General features: G+C 33.4%; 1 protein-coding gene across 2 annotated transcripts; it reads right to left on the bottom strand.

The window, feature by feature from the left end:
* Window positions 1–1,668: 1,668 nt before the first annotated feature.
* Window positions 1,669–17,691, bottom strand: LOC137408511 (uncharacterized). 2 transcript variants are annotated; one of them, XM_068095063.1, is made up of 3 exons: window positions 17,574–17,622; window positions 2,895–2,981; window positions 1,669–2,456 (listed from the first exon to the last, which is right to left on the bottom strand). In XM_068095063.1, exons 1-3 carry the CDS (start codon window positions 17,593–17,595, stop codon window positions 2,260–2,262), a joined length of 306 nt encoding a protein of 101 aa, XP_067951164.1. In that variant the 5' UTR covers window positions 17,596–17,622; the 3' UTR covers window positions 1,669–2,259. The 2 variants fall into 2 exon arrangements, with proteins under 2 accessions (XP_067951164.1, XP_067951166.1); XM_068095065.1 differs by lacking the exons at window positions 1,669–2,456; window positions 2,895–2,981 and adding exons at window positions 16,329–16,845; window positions 17,293–17,379 and having other exon boundaries at window positions 17,574–17,691.
* Between the last annotated feature and the right edge of the window lie 643 nt (window positions 17,692–18,334).

The following is an 18,334-nucleotide window of genomic DNA, read 5'->3' as shown; positions in this document are numbered from 1 at the left end:
AGCTCTTTCACTCTTGGGTCAAGGTCAAAGTGCATGTTTTCTTCCACTCGTGAGTCAACACAAGATTGTGTATGTGTGACTGTGTTGATATGCACTTCTCGTTGGTCATGGTTACTTGGGTGAACTATTCCCTAATTTCATCTACCTCAAGTTCCGATATGAGGTGCCACTTGATTATTTTACTTCTCTGAGCTACAAGTTGCTTAACGGTTAGTGGCAATTCAGGGCGCATGGATATCCACAGTTTACGCGTCCTTTCTATGTAGCCCCACATTTGAGGTTCACTCATAAAGTAGCACTGCATGAGGCCTGTGTCATCAGTTCGATTTCATTTCATCCAACATCATCATTTCAGTAATGTAGCCCAGTAGCCAGTAGCCCATTTTTCAGGCAGCGCAGACCTTGTTTGACCGGGCGACATCCGAGCCGGCATGACTTTGGTTATTGCACTCATCATAGAGGTTATAGATGTTATACAAGCAAGGGTGTTGTCTAAGGACAGCCAGAAGGGTGCAGCTGTTGGGGTTTGAACCTCGGACCTAGTGATCACTTTCCCGATACCTATGTATATATATATATATACATATATATGTATGTATATGTGTATATATATATATGTATGTATATATATATGTATACATATATTTGTATATGTGTATATATATACATGTATACATATATATATATATATATATATATATATATATATATATATATATATATATATATATATATATATATATATATATGAAGAAGAAGAAATTGAAAAATGCTGGAATGTAAGAACAACTGTAATCCCAGTAGTCATTGGGGCACTGGGCGCAATAACACCGGCGCATAAAATGTGGCTTGCCCAAATACCAACAACAATCAACTCAGGTGAGTTGCAGAAAAGTGCGCTATTGGGAACAGCTAAGATCTTGAGGCGAGTGCTCAAACTCCCAGGTCTCTGGTAGGAGACCCGAGTTAGAGCAGAATTTACCACCCATACGGGGTATCCGGGGTGAGGAAACAATTTTTTTTTTTTTTTTATATATATATATATATACATATATATACATATATATATATACACATACAAGTATGTGTATATATACATATACTTGTATATGTATACACATACATATGTATACATGTATATGAACTATTTTATTTTGTTTGGTTTTATTTAGTTTTGCTAGTTCTTGCTTGACTATTATGTATTATTTTTGTAATAGGGCATGTGGTTTCATTTTCCAAGTTATCGCAAGGTTTTTGTTCTTTTCTTTAAATTCCATATATTCCATGTGTTTGCTAAGTTCTGTTTGGTTTTGTTTATTTTTCTGATTGAATGAAGCTTTGTGGTTATTTTATCCGAATTTGAATACTGTTGAGAAACAGCGCATTTAATAAATATTGAGTGAATAGAAGTGAAATATTTGTGAATCAGTAACAATGATCACAAAATGAGACTAGTATTTAAGTGTTAAATAATGACATTACAATCTTCTAAAAGGTTCCTAAATTACACGTATGTCATTATAAGTTGCTCTAGTCTGATTATTACTTCTGTAGTCAGCAAATGTTTATCGCTATTTCTAATCGTCTATTAAATCCATTGCACAGATTTACATGACAGAACTCTTTTCAAAAGATTTTACAAAGAGTTAAAGATATTCCGATGTTTTGTATTTATGCCTTGTGTATCACTTGATAAAACATTTGACCATTTCCAAATCATTCAAATCAGTTGTTATCTGTCAGTGAGAATTTGAGTCACTTGAGAGTTGTGTACTTTTAAGAGGAGACAATAAAATCTGTTACTATAGCTGTATCAATTTCCCAAATAGAAATATACCCATTTATGTGTTACCAAGATTATTTCATTTTCATTGAGCATTTCAAGTATTCATACAACTTAATTATACAAGTTTTCAGATTAAATATAGAAAAAACATATAAAAATAAAATATAATTAGAAACAAAATAAAATCTAAAATTATATAAAAATTAATAACAGTTATAGGCATTAAGATATTTATGTACATATAAATATATGCATGTAGATGTATGTATATAGATAGATGTATGTATATATATGTATATAAATATATATACATGCATTTGCCTTTTAGCCTTGTATTTCAAGGTCTAGCATTCTGCATCTAGGGCTAAGAAGTTGTAGAGTGGATGGGTACAACTTCGAGTAGTCTTCTTGTTCCAGCCATTTTCTACATCCTTCCATTCTATTATCTATTCTCATGCAGCAATATGTCTGACCTAACATCCTCCACAGTCACCCCCTCCACCGCCTCCTCCACAGTCACCACCTCCGCCGCCTCCTCCACAGTCTCCACCTCCACCGCCTCCCCCACAGTCACCACTGCTGCCTCCTCCACCGCCAAAGCCCCAACTTGAAGAGCCACATCCTAGACTGTATGAGCTAGAGTATCCTCCACCATGTCCACCAGAATATCCTAAAATATAATGAAATACTATGACAACTGAAGCCCATTAACTACTTTCTCATATAGATTGCGATATGTTCCAAAGCGATGCTTGATCTTGTCAATTAACTTGACCTTAACTAACAACTCACTCTATGAAACACAGTCTAAAACAATAGATTAACAGTAGTAACCATTCTTGGAAACTTTCTACTCTATTATAAACAAATTTATTTGGTGAGAGAAATCAACCCTAAAAAGGCCATTGTTCAGAGTAGCCTGTTTTGACCAGGTCAAAGTTGCAAGGCGAATCATTTTATCTACACATTTTTATTGGAAAAAATATTTGAATAAGAGACTTTCGCTGTCCCTAATCACAGAATATATATTTTAAAACTACCCTTCACATGTACCGATATTTGCGAAAGTTGAGTTTAAAACACTCTGTACTGCTACTCATGTATTTACCTGTATTGTGATTCTTGTATCCACCTGTACTGCGACTCTTGTATCCACCACCACTGCTAGTGGTCTTCTTTGTTTTCGCTTTACGACCTAACAATAATAAAATTACTTTTAATTTACTAGAAATTCCCCTGTCATACAGCTCACGACCAAAATAATATTGGAAAAAAAAGGGTACTGATGGTTGAGAAATGCAATATTAGCAGTCAAATGGCATTGCAGTTCAATAGAATAACTGCAATGGTAGCTGTATTGTACTGGGTGTTATTATGTACAACAAACAGCAACAATGAAAGGAAAAAATTATATGTTCATATCTCTCTCCTGCAATAGGAGAAATGCAATATTAAAAGTAAAATGCACTGATATTATTAGAATAACCAATATTATTAATATAGTAATACAGTAATAATAAAAAACCAATGCACAATTTTGTTTAAATTTCAAAACGTCATAGCAACCAATATTAGGAAGTTGTAATATTTATCTAGATTTTTAGAAAATCTATTTAACAAAATTATTTAGAAAAAATAAAAACAGTAGCATATTGCCCAACATCGGTCACTATATATACTTCGATCTTGTAAATTCGAAGGATTATTGTTATAAATAAATCTTATAAAATCGAATAATTATTCTTATAACTAATTATTGTAATAATCTTATAAGAATCGTTAAAAAAATATCATCGTCATTTTCTTTACTTTCACTGCTTTGGACATCAATTAGAATATCAAAGTACTCATTATAAGTGTCTAAAATGTCAGTTACTTTGAAATCGGCAAAAAAGAAATGATTACTTTTCAGTACTTCTATGTTAGTTACAGAAACCTTTGGCAATGGGATAATGCCATGGACTGGTGAAATGTACACATTTTTCTCATAAAATGCGCACAACTTATTAGTTACCACTCTTTTTCGCACGGCTTTATTGGCGTTTCGTTGGCCGGTCTTAATTTTGATTAAAAAAGGCTTGTCAAAGTTTTAATGACGATTTTAGGCTAAATTAATCTGTTTATTTATGTATAATCCTATCAGATGGGTTAGTTTTAGGATATTGTCTACAAATTTCAAAGACTTGATAAGATATTTAAATACGTTTATATGTGTTTTGTATCGTTATTACACTTAAACGACTCCATTGAAAAATGGTTAAATTTGTTGATAAGATGTCGGTACAAGGGTTTGCGACGGCCATTGATGAATAATTTTCGTGAGTTGTGTGCACATATGCATTTATCATGAAGCACTCAAACAATCGCTTCGCTCGTGTTTGGTCGTGGGATTATCATGGAAGACCATAAAATCATGCTAATTCAAGCTAACATGAATGTGAAATCATTAGCTCTCCATTTTTAAAAGCCAATAAAACGTTATTTATTTCTCTCCATTTTTAAAAGCCAATAAAACGTTAAACAAAACATCCCTTGTTTAATTCACACTGATTACAAATACAGGTTGGTAGGAGTTGATCTACTTATGAGATGACGATGAGTTACCCATAATTGCTTCTACAAACTTCTTTGATGATTTTGCTTCTGTTACTCAGGCTGTGAGAGGCGAGTTTATATACCGAATTTAGGGAAGTTTCCATTTCCCGGCTCCGGAAGATTTCCTGAAACCTTAGCTTTCTACGTGCCTTAATGACGGCTTATCATGTATTGCCTGGCCTAGCCTATGTTTATGCTTTAGATTGAGTTTCTTTTTACAAATACACCGGGCTATACAACAGGCCCCTATTTCTAGATGCTGAAATCTCGTCACGCTTCAACAAGTCATTTGGTCAAGCCACTCTTTGTCATTGTCATGACTGATGACGGAGTGGAAATCTTTCGCTCACAATATATCGCAATGCTGTTGATTTGCTAGCACTTTGTTTACAGAATGGGGAATACAGGAAATGAATGTGTTAAAAGTGTCTACATGCGTGTAGCCTAATATATATTTGAAATAAGTATTGGACACCAAACAACATACAGTATGCGTATGTGGTCATATGTAAGATATTATATCTCAGCAAAGAAGACCGCCAGAGTTGACCTGAATATGTCAGCCTTATACGACATGCGTTATCTTATTATAATAACATCGCGGTAACATTCCAAGAACTACACTCATTTACACAAACTATGCAATGTTTACTGTTTTATTTATACTGACAGTCATTGCTGACACTAATTACTATGAACAATGTCTAAAGCCAAATATCTCATCCTGTCCCTGCCTTCAATATTTATTCTTGATACATTTCATCATACTTAATGATATATTCTGCGGTGAACTTTGGTCGTGCCATCGGTGTCTAAAACATACAATGTATATTTTGTCTAATGTTGTGCGCCACATATACCAAGTTGTGTTTGGCAATGTTTATACTTTGATGTCAATCATGCTGTCACAGTTTTTGTATATAAGAACGGTTTTTAGCTTTATATCGGCAGTTATTTTACATGTGATTGCTATGTACACACTGTATCTGACTCAAATATAATATCTTGCTTAATGCTTAGAGTGAACGTCTTGTTTCATGCCGAACACATAAGTGTGAGGACAGCACCCCCTCACATATATTCCATTATTTGTGATCAATACGGGTCCACACACCGGCGTTTTTATATTTAAAGTGAAAGTAAACACATAATTTTAACAGTGTTTTATATGATTGGTAATGCATCATACTATGTTAATTGAGCGAAAAAACAAAATTTTAGCAGATATTTCTACTAGTTTAGAAAGTTCAAAGTTGAAAATATATTTTGGTGCATTTATGTCGGACCATCATTGAATCCTGATAAAGCCGTTTCCGGTTAAAATTTCTTTACTTATTCGTTAGTAATTCAACGCATTATATTTTCTTTTAACCACAGTCAGTTAATTACGATTGGTAGATGTATCTTTGCTAGTTGTAAATCTGACAGTAGAAGTCGTAGCATAACCTTTTTTAGAGTTCCTGTCTCTCAGTCGCCAAATTTAGCAAAACTATGGTTGTCTAAGGCAAAGCGTGCCGACTTAACTTTTCGCTAGTGCGGTCGTGTGCATTAGGCACTTCCATAAGAGCCAGCTTTATTCGGAGTAGTTTGGGACAACTACAAGATTAAGAGTGGGAGAGGTTCCATTCTCTAATGGTGTTGTACCATACAGCAAGAGAGCATCGTCAACCAGGAAAACCTCAACCGTAAGTAATTGATGAAGAATTTTAAATAAATATTAATAACAAATATAATTATTTTACAATATAAAATAATAAATATAATAAGTCAAAATATGTAGTACTGTACATTTGTACAAAGAAATGATTTGATATGTCTGGGTGACAATGAGACTCAGGCTGAATTGCATAGGCTACGTTTGATGTTAACCTGATTCACTTAAATTAATTTTGTTAACCGAGTAAAAGTTAGTAAGGGAATTTAAATTTTCTGTTCGGTCTGAATTGACAGAAATGATCTAATTGTTCATAAAATATATGACTAATATAATCACAAAATTTGGATTCCATTATTATTTATGATTCATGCTACCATTACTAATATAGGCTTTACAGATCACTTGAAGCGATTGCCCGCATGATTATATTTGTAATATTTGCGTTGTTTCATCAAAAGAAAACCTAATTTTTACAATCTGATTATATAATAATAAATTGCAGATTTAAATTAGGCCTCAGTTTGTTATTGTTTGTGTTGGCATTTATTTTTTCCTCTATACTTTTAGCAATCATCCCATGCAAGTATACAAACCATGTCGCTAATATTCACAGGAGCTTTTCAGGACACAACAAGTTCATCCAGTGCTTTCATGAACCAATTGATCTGTGAGTGACGAAAACATATATTATTTATTCCCAATGTTGGCATGAAAACTGTATGCTGAATTTAATAATATATTCAGAAATATCAAAGCATAGGGAGATGTGTAATATAATATTTTATATATCGCTTAGAATGCCTTTGGTTTGTGATATAAGAATATGTAGTCATTTGTTGCATTATAGTAAACAGAAATGGTACAAATGGTTAAATATTCTGCAGCTGGTTGACATTTGAATAAACAAAAACTTTGCAGATTTATAATGTCTTGAAAAATAACAACGAATAATTTGATGTTTACAGAGAAATGGAAAGAAAGGTGAAATGGGTAATTCCAGGAAGTGTAAGGCACAAAGTCCTTTGTGATGCGTTAGGACAAACAAGACTGCTAAACACATTGCATCTGTTGAACCATGGTCAACATACGGGTGCTTTAGAAAACCTCCACAGCCTCATTAGAAAACCTCCATAGCCTGTGCAACATTCTGAAATTACTATGATGGTGTAATATACAAATATTTGAATTGCAGGACAGAGCAGCTCCACTTTTAAAAAATCTTATAAAACCAGATGGTAACACTGCGAAAGAAATGCATAGGTCAAGATTTACGTAAAAGTTAAACTCAATCCCTAGTTTTATATGAAATATTTTTTGATAAAGTTAATATAACAGGCTATTCAAATTATAAATATTATGCAGTTCTTTGTATAACACGATTTAGATTTATGTAACGTAAGCTGTTAAATGTGGTGTTTTTATGTCATGGCGCAAGTCAAATGATTGAAATATAATTATTTCTCAAACCACGCATTCACTTATTCACTGTCATGAAGATCAGCTAAGTAACGTTGCTGTCAGATTCAGTTAAAAGATTTATAAAAACTATATTTTCCTCAACTCAACTGAACTTACATTAATTTCCTTCATCCATAATAAAAAGCTCCACTTCATCTGCATCATTCTGATCTTCATCTTCCGATCCCACATTTTTGAAGCCTACATAGCTCCCATTTGGATCAGGCCACATTGTGCGAATGTAGGGAACAACGCATGAAGGAATAACTTTCCGGTTTCTCCTTCCAAGGTATCCGAGGTAACCGTAGACGAAATCTATATAGTTTCTATAAACATGGTGTCTGTAGTTTATATTAGTCATGTTAGTAAACAGAAGAGCATCCCCTCTGAAGCCAAGACACCTTTGATGCTTGAACCATGAGAGTTGTATGGCAACTTTTCCCAATATCTGATGTATTAGTAAATTAGACTGCAAGATGGAGCTATTTATACCGGGAATATACTGATCATCCTAAAAGTTTGTATTAGCCAAATTTTCAGCGTAGCAACATACTTTTTCAATAGCTGTCGGCAAGTCAGAACAATTGCCACACCTACAAAATTTATCTGGAGTTGGTAAGACGTCAGTAGAGGTAGTTGTAGGCGAAGAAATTGTAGTTGAAGCAGTGGTAGTAATAGTAGTGCTCATGGTCGTTGCTATACTAATCATTGTTGAACATGTCGATGATGAATCTGACTGTCTGTTTCGCTTGCGCTCATTGAATAGTTCACCACTGATATATTTATATCTTTGCCCATCTTCAACTTTGTCATCAATTGGGTAGCTTCTATAAGGAGTGGTTGTTTTAGCTGTGAGTCTTTTAGCTATTGTATTGTGAACGTAATAGAACAGCGACAGAAATAAATTTAAGCTGAAATATTTTAGCGATACGATGTATTACGATACTAATGTATTAGCAACGACGGTCGAAGACGTGTTCTAAATGTGCACTTGTTTCCGTATTGTCACAATTGCGAGAGACGTGCGATGTTCCTCACATTATATCACGATTCAAGTCAAACGCTACGTGTCTCGTGATTGGATGAATGATTAGGATTCAGCGTTTCCAGTGGCGAGTCCGTTTCACACTCACTTTCGCAATGGCGTTATCTATCCGATCTTTGCAAAATATGCGATTGAAAAATGACTCTGTATTCAGTTATATGTGAATGCACGGGCATTTTTTGTTTTTAAAATATTATTCTGAATATTTATCTGTTGTAAGAAATAATTTATATTTGGCTAAACGTAGTAAATTACACTAAACAAATAGGGTAAATGTTGGCCTTCATCAGTAAAATGTGTTTACTTTCCCTTTAAAGGAATTAGAAATCCATGAAAATGTGGGCTTCATCTAAATGTAGGCTATTCAAATATAGTATACGCTATATTTGTCTATTTGTATATTTATATATACGCATCCAATCGTAATTTCTCTTGTTCTCTTGCCCTACATCAGTCCAATGTCTGCAGACCCACTCAAAAGGGACTTCAAATCTGTCGCATGTAAGAGCAATTATTGATTTTGAGCATTTTTCTTGGTCATAACACAAAGACTTTCTTCACATGACAAATAGACTTTTTTCTAGTAATAGTATAGTTACTAGCTGCGCTACCCGGTGTTGCTCGGGTAATAAAAAAGCCTTTGAACAGAAAATTTTTTTGTATTAACCATATATAACAACATTTGCCATTCTAACTTTCAAACTGCATTTCATGAGAAAAGCGTGTTGTTTAGTTGAAATAAATTGAGAGAAAAAATAAAAACAACTGTAAAGGTTTTCAAACTTTGTCAAACAACTTTTCAAACAACTGTAACTTTCAAACTTCATATCATGAGGAAAATATTTTGTGCAGGTCCAATAAGTTTAAAAAAAAACAAAACAACTATAAAAGGGTTTATAGATGTAAATGTGAAATAATTAGCAAGTATAGCTAAATTAAGTATGTTTTGCTACAAATAAAAGATGATTCAGTAATGATACAATTAATACGAACTGAGAAAACAGAATAAAACTCTTGAATATGTTGAATTAATAATAACAGTTCTTGCATAGAAGTGTGTTTATAATAAAAAGTTACTGTTCCACCAGAAGCTATCCACCAAAACTTCGAATACCAAAACACTGGTACCTCTCGGTACTGGTACAAATGTAAAAATAAATGAGCTATCATACTGTCTTTGTCTGACCGAACGGTGAGAGAATGTCGAGGCTCTTCCTACGGAGATATTACAATTGTCCACGGGAAAAAAAATTTTCTTGATCGCAGATATAATAATTGAACCTTAGGAAAAATCGAAAATAGAAGTTCAAAAAACACAAAAAAGCATCGTGTTTCTTAGAAGTAATAGAATTCATATCTTTTGAATATAACGATAATGGTACCTCTCAATACTGGTACAAACGTAAAAATGAGATATCGTACTGTTTTTGTCGAAACAAACGGAGAGAGAATGTCGAGACTCTTCCTATGTAGATAATACAATTGTCCGTGTGAAAAGAGCTGGTCTTGACCGAGGATATAACAATTGAACTTTACAAAAAACGAAAAATAGAAGTTCAAGAAAAGTTACCATAACGGATGACGCTGAACTCGCCCTGGCAAGCAACGTATATATTTTAATAACGTATATAATCAGTACACAAATCCCCAAATTTTAAGTTGGAAATAAATTATTGTCGATATCTTGGAGCGGAATAAATTAGCCATAAGGAACGAAGAAGCATCGTGCTACATATATTTATATCCAAAATATTTTTTAACAGGGGCATCATAACGTCAGGACGCAATGCTAAAATAATAGCTATAGCTCGACGCACCGACAGACATTCTACCAACTTTGAGAACTATGTATATAGATTGCCATCTCTCATGTAAGTATTTTTTAAATTATTTTTGATGGTCTGAAATAAAAACTTTTGGGAGCGGCCGTGGTTCGGCGGTCAGTACAAATCAGTCGGTTTGTGATTAAAGTCACACAAGGACTCTCATTGGCTTCGGAACCAACTACAATCGCCTCTGGGGTACATCAGTTGAAAGTCGGTATACCTTCCCAAAAAATTCCAGGTGCATGTATAAGTTTATATTCTTTACAGAAAGACACATTTCATTTTTAGAAAACCTCAGTATCGAATTCTTATAAAAATGCTCATGTAGGTAGTACGTTTTCAATATCTTCTTCAAAATGAACAACCATCTTTGTTGTCAGGATGATTTGTCAAAGTTTGTTGAGCTTTAATATTTGTTTTGTTTACAACGTAGACTGTTTGAATTAATAATCTTACTGTTTGTTGGTTTATTGTTGTTTTCCTTTTATTTGCAACAATCGCAAGTCATATGGCAATAGCTAAAAATCATTACTTTGCAGCACTTAACTAGAATGTGTACTGCTGTTTGAGGCAGTGACAACATCGGAGGATGTAGCTCACAGATTAGGGCCAAATGAACGAAATTTATACATCCGTAAATGGGATACCGCGCTACTGGTGATAGGGCAAGCATTCTATTTAAAAATTTATGTAGCATGCTGCAATGTATTGCATATAACCAGACTGTAAGTTTTGAAGGCTTTCAATTTGGTTCAATTCTAATTGGTAGTTTCACTTTAGTCTCAATAGTAATTCGGAGTTTCATCGTGATTTCTATAGTGACTAGAAATTCCCCTGTCATACAGCTCATGACCCAAGTGATAATAGAAAAAAGAAAGGGTACTGCTGGTTGTTGAAAAAGTATTTGTCAGAGGAATTGAGAGAGTATAGTGTAAATGAGTTGTTCAAGATGATGTAAAATAAATTTTAGAGAGCACGACTCCAAAAAGGTGCAACTAACAATTCATTTTGAAGGTAAAGTTGGGTTGAAAACAGGTATATGAGTAATTGGTTAATTGTTGATATTACAGTTCTATTTGGTAGTGTAATAGAAATAGATATATAAAGGTGAAAAAGTTCTATTTTATAAGTGTAAATATAGAAAAATGTTAGGAATGTTGTGAATGGAAAGTATATGGGGAATGTAAAGTTGTATATAAAGTAATAGAAATGGAATAATGGTATATGATATAGAATAATGTTGTAAATAGATTTATATGTAGGCCCTATATAAGTATATGTAAAGCATGTTGTATACAAACTAATAACAAAGGAAATATATAACAATAGAAATATAGAAAAGGAGACATATGAAGTGTTTAGAAAAAGTTCATATAAAAAATAATAGAAATAGTTTTGTTAGATAAATACAGTGTTCTGTTAAAAGTCACGCAAGTCTAGCCTCCTCTCTTTTACAATGTAGGATTTGGTCATTGATAGCTAATCGAGTGATGCGCTCCCTAGCGAAGTTGTCAACAAGTAAGTCATTAATGTTTCGGACTCGAGAGAGAGCAACAAATGATATTCCAACGGTAATTTTGGTCATAGACTGGTGAAACATGCACATTTTTTTACTATCTGTCACACGGCTTTATGAACGTTTTGTTGGCCGGTCTTAATTTTGATTAAAAAAGCTTGTCAGGTTTTAATGGCGACTTTAGGTCAAATGAATCTTTCTAGTTATGTATCATCCGATCAGATGGGTAAGCTTTAGGATATTGTCGACAATTTTCAAAGACTTGATAACATATTTGAATAGGTGTATAGATGTTTTGTATCATTATTATACTTAAACGACTCCAAAGAAAAATGGTTAAATTTTTTTGTTGGGATTTCGGTACAGTACAAGGGTTTGGGAGTGGATACTTTTCGGGAGTTGTGTGCACATATGCATTTATCATAAATCTTCCAAGCACACTCGCTTCGCTCGTGTTTGGCCTTGGGATTAAAAGTTTCACTTGGGTTTGAATGGTAGGTCAAAGTTTCACTTAGGTTTTAATAGTAATTATAAGTTTTACCTTGGTCTAACTAATAGTTAAAAGTTTCACCTTGATCTCAACAGTAGGAGTTTTACTTTAGTCTCAACGGTAGTTAGAAGTTTCACTTCAATGTCAACAGCAATAACACTTTGGTTCAACAGTAGTTAGAAGTTTCACTTCAATGTCAACAGCAATAACACTTTGGTTCAACAGTAGTTAGAAGTTTCACTTCAATGTCAACAGCAATAACATTTTGGTTCAACAGTAGTTAGAAGTTTCACTTTGGTCTCAATAGTAGTTCAAAGTTTGATTACTTTCGTATTTGCCCAACGAACTGGTGCAAGTATTGCTAGTAATGTATAACGCACTACCTTGCATTTTTTTAAAGTACTTCCCAAAAAGACTACAGAGTGATGTTTTGTAGTAAGGAATATGAAATATGAAAATTAAATACAGAAACATTTAATGTGAGGTGTTTTTTGACACCATTAATAACCTTTCTAAAGGTCAAATCTTAGTCATCAGATTGCAGACTGCGTTGCGACATCTACAGCGCGACTCTTTGCTCTTTATGAAAGTTGAACAGCGATAACTTTTGCACTATCCACCGACAGACGCCATAGCTCTTCGCAGATACAGGGAGATACCAGTTACACTGAGTGTAAATCCCTAGTTTACCTAGCTGTTCTAGAAGTCTAAAGCTAGTTGTTGCAAGCTGCAAAGTGTTGTGGTTTTACAAATTTATTCTTGCTAACTGTAGAACTACAATTAAACATTTCACTGCAGCGCTATTTCTATCGACATTTAAATTTATCAAAAATTATTTGTCAATAGCAACCCATACATTCATTTAACAAAAGGCTAAGTTTCAAATTCAAACTTTACACAATTTTACAAAATGTTGAACATGTACATGTTTTCAGGCATTGGCTGAATACATTGGTAGACTATCTCAGTTGTATGACTGTATGTTGCCCAATGTAAATATCAAATGGTTGAACGAGTTAATCGCTATTTCAGACTGCGCTCTATTAATGTGTATATAGTACATGTAGCTCAATCTATTATAGACTGATTGCTATTAAATTTGTCATAACTTATATATCTTTCAAGATTTATATATATATATTTATATATAAATATATATATATACATTCATATATATATGTATTAATATATATATGATATATATTTATGTATATATTTATATATATATTCATATATATATATAAATATATACTTATATATTTATATATACATACAGTACTGTCTGTAGCATGAGTATATATATACATAAATTTATTTATATATATATATATATATATTTATGTATATGTATATATTTACATGTATATATTCATATATATATAAATATATACTTATATATTATTCAAGATTTTAAACATAAGGATTAGCTGTTTGCTAATAAAAGTACAATAAGATACAATAGATAAGTAAGAAAATACAATAGATCACTGCATGTGAATTGTTTGGTCAGTTAGAAAAACGTAGCATTCTAATTATGACCAAAAAGCAAACAGATTACACAAGTGCACCAGCAGTCAATAGCACACGCTAGCGCTTCTAAATCCTCGCTGGAGGTTTATATGGCAACAAGCTTTAGCTATGACCTCTCCATTTGTTAGAGTCAACAGAGAGTGTAAATATTATAACACTAATGATTTTTGGTAATTGCCTGTCCTCAACCTTCTGATTAGAACCTCATCAACAGCATCTAAGCTATGACTCAGACTGGCTAATGAAACCTACATTAGTATAAAACTATTTAATTATGTACTCCTTATATCATAACTACATCTAAAACATATTACAGCTGACACTCATATAATGTAATCCTCTTTTTATGTAAATTCCACTTAACATAAAGAATTTATGTGAAGTTTAGTATCAAACTATTTGAAGGTTGACTTGCAACAAAATTCACATTACAGTTATTTAGTATCAAAAGATTCACCGTGTCTTACTCTGTTGTGTTGTAGGTGCCACATATATGGAAATGTGATTACAAACTCTTAAAAGCTCAAAAACTAACAGTTCATCACGGAAACGCCGTAGCTCGGAATCCCTTTCCAAAATGGCTTGAATGGGACGTAGCTGAACACGATGGCTTCTGTTTACACTTGCATGCAATCTCATTCATAGAAATATTTTCACAAATATACTTCACGCATTCAATAAAACCATGTCTATTGTCTTTAGGCGTCTATTTCATCATCATTGTAATGCTGTCATTTTGAGCGTTGATATTTCAAAACCTACCATAAAAATTCATTTAATTTTTTAACCTTATAGCTTGAAGGATTGCATATTATCCTCTGATAAACATAACAAGCCTGTTGGTAACCCTTGATAGTCGAAAAATGCTTCAGAAATTATTCCTGCTGTTTGGCAGGAAGTATGGGTCACATGATCAGATTACTAGACGATTAGACCAAGCTGAAACAAAACTGTAAAGTAGCGAGCATCTACATGTATAGGTGATACGGGCTCTTCGGTAAAACCCGAAGTGTTTGTCATAAACTAGTGCTATGAGACATTTTATATTGAGCCTTTTATTGGCCTTTCAATTTGCGTGATAACATCACGTGTCAAACAATAACCAAAATGTTTGCGAACGTCATCAGAAAAAAGAAATTCTACACCACGGCTTTTTCGTGATGGCTGCGATTACCTGTTCATTTTTAGGTTTCAAGCGCTTGTAATCACATTTCCACATATTTTTCACCTACAACACAACAGAGTAAGACAGTGAATCTTTTGATACCAAATAACTGTGATGTGAATTTTGTTGCAAGTCAACCTTTAATGATCTACTCCTTATATCATAACTACATCTAAAACATATTACAGCTGACACTCATATAATGTAAACCTCTTTTTATGTAAATTTCACTTAATATAAAGAGTTTATAGTTAAGTGAGTTAATTCTTGTTAACTATACTATATAGTATAGTTAATAGGTCTATGGTCCTGAGCATGAACAAAGATTTTCAGAAAAAAAGTCATTGTGACTGTTTATTCATGTGAATGTTGCTTTGAACCTGTCGTTGTAAAAGCTAACAGATTGGTGCTGTAATAAAAAATACTTAATTACCTACTGGCATAAATATTGTGGCAGCAACAATGTTGTTTCATGCTTGGCGCTCATCAGGCTGTGATTGATGGGTTGATAAGATGGTGCTGTGTAGGGACAATGATTATGAATTTCCAATTTTTAGGCATGCCTGCATGTTGATGTTAGTTCGTTCCTTTTATTTAGTATTGATAGTTTTTGTTTGACTATTATGTATTATTTCTCTTACATACAGTACATGAATTGCAACGTATTGTTCTGCGGTTGTAGGGCTGGGTGTGTGCTATTATTTTTCAGGTTATTTCAAGGTGTTTGTTGTTGTCTTTTTAATTTCATGTATTTACTAAGTTCTGTTCAATTTTGTTTATTTTTCTTATTGAATGAAACTTTGTGGTTATACGCTTTGCATCCAAATTTTAATTTTGTTGAGGATCAGCGGGTTAAACAAATTTCGAGTGCATGGAAGTGAAATACTTGTGAACCAGTAGCAATGATCACAAAATGAGAATAATATTTTAGTGTTAGATTATGACACTGCGATTTTCTGATGGGTTTTTAAATTACATGTATGTCATTACAAGTGCATATTGTCTAATTAATACTTCTTTAGTCAGCAAATATTTATCTCTATAAATATTCATCAATTAAACGAATTGCACAGATTTACATGACAGAACTTTTTCAAAAGATTTGACAAAGAATTGAAAACATTGCAATGTTTTGTATTTATGCCTTGTGTACTGCTTGATAAAATGTGACCATTTCCGAATTATTCAAATCAGTTGTTATCTATTAGTGAGTAATTGAGTCACTCGAGAGTTGTGTACTTTTAAGAGGAGACAATAGAAGCCATTACTATAGCTGTATTAATTTCCCAAATAGAAATATATCCATTTATTTGTTACCAAGATTGTTTTATTTTTACTGAGCATTTCCAGTATTCATTCAACATAATAATACAAGTTGTCACATTAAATATAAAAAAAAACATATTTAAATAAAATATAATTAGAAACAGAAAATAAAACTTGAAATTATATAAACACTAGCAACATTTTTAAGCATTAAGATATATGTATAAATATGCATTTGCCTTTGTAGCCTTGTATTTCAAGGTCTAGTGCCCTGAATCTAGGGCTAAGATGTTGTTGAGTCAGTGGAGACAACTTCAAATTGTTTTATTGTTCCAGCCATTTCCTACACACCTCCATTCTATAATCTATTTTCGTGCTGTGATATATCTCACCTAACATCCTCCACCGCCTCCTCCACAGCCACCGCCTCCTCCACAACCACCGCCTCCACCATCTCCTCCACCTCCCCCAAAGCCGCCTCCTCCACTGAAGAACCCTCCACCAGAATATCCTAAAATATAATGAAATACTATGACAACTGAAGCCCATTAACTATTTTCTCCTATAGACTACGGAATGTTCCAAAGCAATCCTTGATCTTGTCAATTAACTTGACCTTAACTAACCACTAACTCTATGAATCACAGTCTAATACAATAGATTAACAGTAGCAACAAATCTTGGAAACTTGCTAATATATTATAAACAAGTTTATTCGGTGAGAGACATCAACCCTGAAAAGGCCTTTGTTCAGAGTAGCTTGATTTGACCAGGTCAAAGTTGCAGGGCGAATCATTTTATCTACACATTTTTATCGTAAGACGTATTTAAATAAGAGACTTTCTCTGTCGCTAATCAGAAAAAATATTTTTTAAAAACACCCTTCACATGTACCGATATTTGCGTATCATTTGAAAATTGGGTTTAAAATACTCTGTACTGCAGGTCATGTATTTACCTGTACTGCGACTCTTGTATCCACCTGTACTGCGACTCTTGTATCTACCACCGCTGCTAGTGGTCTTCTTTGTTTTTGCTTTATGACCTAACAATAATAAAAATCTTTTTACTTTGTTATCACGGATGGACCATAAAATCATGTAAGTTCACGATAAAATAAATAGGAAATCATTAGCCATAGCTCTTCATTTCTAGAAGACACTAAAACATGAAATACAACATCTCTTGTTTAACTCACACTGATTACAAATACAGGTTGGTAGAAGTTGATCTACTTACGAGATGACGATGAGTTACCCATAATTGCTTCTACAAACTTCTTTGATGATTTTGCTTATGTTACTCAGGCTGAGAGAGGCAAGTTTATATACCAAATTTTGGGACATTTCCATTTCCCCGGCTCCGGAAGATTTCCTGAAACGTTAGCTTTTTGCGTGCCTCAATGACAGCTCATCCATTATTGTTTGGCTTAACCTATGCTTTATATTGAGTTTCTCTTTCCAAATACACTGGACTATTCAGCAGGTCCCTCATTCTAAATCCTGAAACGTCTCGCTCAAACGCTCTAAACGCTGGTCACGCTACAACAATTCATATGGCCAAAGCACCTGATAGTCGTCGTCATGACCGATGACACAATGTAACGCAATGCTGTTGATTTGCTAGCACTTTGTTTACAGCATGTGGAATACAGTAAATGAATGTGTTAACCGTGTTTACCTGCATGTAGCCTAATGTATATTTGAAATAAGTATTGGACACCAAACAAGATTATACAAGTGCACCGGCGGTCGTGGCAGAGGTTTATATGGTAACAAGCTTTAGCTACATGTATGACCTCTCTATTTCATTTGTTAGAGTCAACAGAGAGTGTAAATATTATAACACTAATGATCTTTAGCAACTGCCTATCATCAGTCTTCTGATTAGAACAACATCAACAGCATCTAAGCTATGACTCTGACTGGCTAATGAGCCCTACATTAGTATTAAACTATTTAGTGATGTACTCCTTATATCATAACTACATCTAAAACATA

Source organism: Watersipora subatra, chromosome 11, assembly GCF_963576615.1.
Source record: "Watersipora subatra chromosome 11, tzWatSuba1.1, whole genome shotgun sequence".
Taxonomy (NCBI): domain Eukaryota; kingdom Metazoa; phylum Bryozoa; class Gymnolaemata; order Cheilostomatida; family Watersiporidae; genus Watersipora; species Watersipora subatra.
This window is presented reverse-complemented; position numbering and strand designations above follow the sequence as displayed.

Bases quoted from the DNA above. Each gene is read 5' to 3' on its own strand.
- LOC137408511 (XM_068095063.1), bottom strand. From the start codon at position 17,595: ATGGGTAACTCATCGTCATCTC. The intron at 2,982-17,573 runs GTAAGTAGATCA...TATTATTGTTAG, and splicing joins GGGTAACTCATCGTCATCTC to GTCGTAAAGCGAAAACAAAG. The intron at 2,457-2,894 runs GTAAATACATGA...ATTATATTTTAG, and splicing joins ATACAAGAATCACAATACAG to GATATTCTGGTGGACATGGT.